Consider the following 4,132-nt stretch of genomic DNA (forward strand, 5'->3'; position numbering starts at 1 on the left):
TAAAAAATAGTTATCATATGAAAATAAACACTAATAAGTGCTCACGCTGAGGAGTGCATACGTAAGCAATGCATAACAATAGCCATGTTACCATAGGGATAGGCTTTCTACAGCATATTAAATACAAGACCTAGTTAATAGTCACAAAATCGAAAAATGTAGCTGTATAAAGACACTAATATAACTTCCTGTTCGGGTGGTTATACCTGGTATGAGCCGAAAGAACAACAATCACTTCAACACAGGATTTACGTTTATTCGGACATGGGCTATTGATGCTATGAACAGCGACATGCTTGTGTATTGAAATATGTATAAATTTCGAAGAGTTCTCTATTGAACATTGTCTATTGACCATTGCCTATTCATCGTTCCGGACCACATGACCAGAAAGCGTGAACGCATTGTGCAAAATGTAATATTCCATGAACGGGCAAACATTGATGATACCTGAAACTGAAAACAACCTATAAACTTTGTGAACGCACACAAATGTAGAGAATGAGATATACGCTTGCACAGCCAATATCGGCTAGTGTGGTTTCATATTTATCAGTAGTGTTTTTCAACAAAACCAAAGCTTCTGCAAATGTTCAAGAACCAGCAATGAGTTGGTCTATGTCTATGCAAAGAAAGTAAATGGCAGCTACATCGACAAGAAGCCAACAATCAAAGATTATCATACCATAGGACACAGAGAAGTTGACCTAAGAGGTGTTAAGACAATAATTAGGAATATTTCAACATTAAGAAGCCAAAGAATCATTGCGTCGCAAATGTGGGTGGAAGCAGCCATAAGAAGCAAACTGAACGCCGCTTACATAGCAAGTGCACCGAAACTAGATCTAGAAAACACTCAATAATGCTAAGACTACTCATGAACACTGTGTCATTTCACACCGATAAGAATAGAAAACATGTAGCCCAGTGCGGACAGCGTGTTAGTGCAAAACAAAGCGACACAAACAAGCACAATACAAACAAAGACGGGCGCTAGGCAACTAAACCAAACAGTCCAACTAAACCACGAGAAGACTAACTAGCCAAATTGTCAGCGCTTCTGTAGGAATGGTGGTCATGCTTTTCAAAGCCTGTTACAGTGCGTGGTATCTGTGATTCTATGGCATGGCCGCACAAGTACTTGCAACTCGAAAGTTCAGCGTCCTTCGGTCCAGAAGCACTCCTTGTTCGCTTTCCACTCACTGTCGCCGTCGTCATAATGCTCCTTCTTCCAGACCGGGACACGTCGCTTGAGCTCATCGATGGCGTACTTCGACGCGTCCATCGCCTCCTGGCGGTGCTCGGAGGAGACTGCGATAAGCACGCTCGGCTCAGCCAGAGGAACAACTCCCAGCCGGTGAACGATGGCGACGTTCTTCACGAGCCAGCGTTCGCGAATTCCGTCGCAGATGCGCAGCATCTCTCGCTTCGCCATGGGCGCGTACGCTTCGTAGCTAAGCCTGCTCACCGGCTTACCATCGCAGTGATTGCGCGTCGTTCCCAAGAAAACGGAAATGGCACCGCAGTCTTCCGACCCAACACTTGCCAGGACGGCTCCGACGTCCAGTGCGGCCTCTGACAGTTCTACGTGATTCATGGCTTACTGATTGAAATAGGTAGGCCTCTGCGTCACACAGACACTAAGGCAGGAATGAACCCTCCTTTCACGGTCACGTCACCAAACGCACTCGTATATGTCCTCTTTTTCTGCTGAAAGTTCCACTTGGCTTCACAGGACCGTTAGTTTCTTGATCTATTTCTTAGTTCTATATGGAAGATCAGTGGCTTCAACGTTGCCGGAGCGCTCGACTTCCGATACAATTTCTTCCCAAAGATCAGTTAATTGGATTTGTAGAGGGATTTAGGCGTCTTCTCGGATCTGCAAGGTTTCCAGATCACCCACCGCTGATCGCCGGAATGAAGGCTACCTCGTCCCCTTGCCTGAGCGTCACCTCGAGGCCAGGCTCTATGTACGACTCGTTCACGGAAATGACGGCGCTGTGCTCTAGAGTGGCGAGCCTTGGGTACGCTTCGAAAATGACCTGCTTAAGTTCGTCGACGTCTCGCAGCACGGCTGGTACGAGGAGAGAAGCTTCGGACGTGCCGGCGAGCTCTCGGGCGTTGGCAAACAGGAAGAGGCGCACGGAGACCTTCCCGGGCATGGCATACACGCAGGCGAACAGCTGCGTTGTGACAGTGCGAGCGCCGTTGTGTGTGGTCGGGACTCGACGCGCTATCAAACGCGCATGTGGATGAACCGTCAACATCCGTTCACGTCATCCGGTCGAATGGAAACAGTGTAGATGTTGCTGAGTCCACACAGCCGAACACATGTAGAGTAGAGGCACCTGTACGGTACTTCAATGCGATGCTGTAGTGCGCTGAACTATATGGGATTAAGTGAGCGCAAGCTGGTGTACGGAGAAAAACCCCGCACTGTGTTCAGCACAGCGACGCAACCCAGTGTATGCTAGTGTGAGAAAGATGGTTTCTGCTAAAAAACCGTTTGCAACATCTACCTGCTGATACTTTTTCCGATACGTTGCAGAGAAATAAACTCCACGGGGGCATCATTTCACCGGTATACGCACTGTGATTCCAAATTTACCAATCATTTGATTGTCAAAAATCAGTCAAGGTACGCCACCGACACTGCTTCAACAGAACTCTTGCGATGTAGATGATGAAGAAAATTTAAGTGCATAGGAACACCATCCACATTGTTTTTCCTGGACACGTGCATCGTATATCTTGCAATATTATTTGAAAGAATGCCATATTTCATACCCCGGCTGGATACTTGTACGCAGCACGCAGTTGCACAAATGTTTGTCTCGTTGTCATGACATGCAGCTTCACCTAATGCAAGTCAAGCTATGTCACTTAGCTTGGCATTCCCAAACGTAAATACTTTTCTCGTTATAATGGCTGACGTCAAGCGCAGCCCATCACTCGTATGGCTGCGATCAGACGATGGCAAATTTCACAAATGTATGATCTACGTTTTGTGTGCTGAGATAAGTGGTCTATGCTGTCCTTAAGACTCAGTTTCCGGGTCTTAAACGAAACCTAAAGCCACAGTGCAGGTGTTATTAGCGTCTTTAGGAACTACGGCGTCATCAACTGAATATGATCTTGTACTTAATAGCGCATAAAAAGGGACGAGGCACAGATGGACGACGCGGACATAGCGCTGTGTCCGCGTCGTTCATCTGTGCCTCGTCCCTTTTTATGCGCTATTAAGTACAAGACATGGAATACCAACTCACCCAACCTTACGCTTTTCATGAATATGATCGTTCTACACGCTGCTTTTCTCATTGGCCATGTTTAGCAGTGCTCAATAATCGTCACTATTCGGTTAATGTGGTACATGTTTGGACTGTTAAGTGCATGTAGGCTGTGGACGTTGTTGAGAGCAGGGACCCTACCTTCATTTCGTCTATAGTCGATTTGTTTATTCCTCTTAGCAGTGCTAGTTATATGTGACATGCCACATTTACCTAATTGTAAGGGGGTGTGAGGCCCACACAAAGCGTCTCTCACTTTTTATAGTCTCACGCATTCCAACAACCTGTTTATTGATGAGACATATTATTATTTTCATTATTAGTAGTATTGGCCTTTTAGTGTTATTATTATAAAATCAGTGTCATGTTCTATGTTCGTGTACGTTAAATTAAAACCCTTCGGTGGAACAGTTGCCTGCGTGGCTTTGCAAAACTAAGTTGACCTACGGCTGAGACCACTCTCCTTCTCTTGGCTGCGTAAACAAGTGGCAAAGACGAGGCAGTTGGATACCTATGGCGAGGAGAATTATTCAAGGGAGAGAACTTGAAGTGTAAAATGCTGCATCGGCAAACACAGAATCAGCAAACTGAAACGCTGGTTCTCCACGTTGGCTTAGTCTTTTTTACGCAGTTGAACTATCACCAAAATCTTCGCAGCTCGTACTCGCCGATGACAGCATGCAATGTAAAGACAGATAGAAAGAGAGAGAGAGAAAAAAAGCAAGGAGAAGAAAGGCAGGAACGTCAGCCAGACGAGTCTCCGGTAGAGCAGCCTGCAGTACAAATATTCGCGCTGAACACAGCGAGCTGGACATACCAACAATTTTTAAAAGCAAGGGAAG

General features: G+C 45.9%; 1 protein-coding gene across 1 annotated transcript; it reads right to left on the minus strand.

Annotated features, from left to right (window-relative positions):
* Window positions 1-1,156: 1,156 nt before the first annotated feature.
* LOC119465375 (molybdopterin synthase catalytic subunit) lies at window positions 1,157-1,597 on the minus strand. Its single transcript, XM_049655351.1, has one exon. It carries the CDS (start codon window positions 1,595-1,597, stop codon window positions 1,157-1,159), a length of 441 nt encoding a protein of 146 aa, XP_049511308.1.
* Window positions 1,598-4,132: the final 2,535 nt, after the last annotated feature.

Source organism: Dermacentor silvarum, chromosome 9 (genome assembly GCF_013339745.2).
Source record: "Dermacentor silvarum isolate Dsil-2018 chromosome 9, BIME_Dsil_1.4, whole genome shotgun sequence".
Lineage (NCBI taxonomy): Eukaryota > Metazoa > Arthropoda > Arachnida > Ixodida > Ixodidae > Dermacentor > Dermacentor silvarum.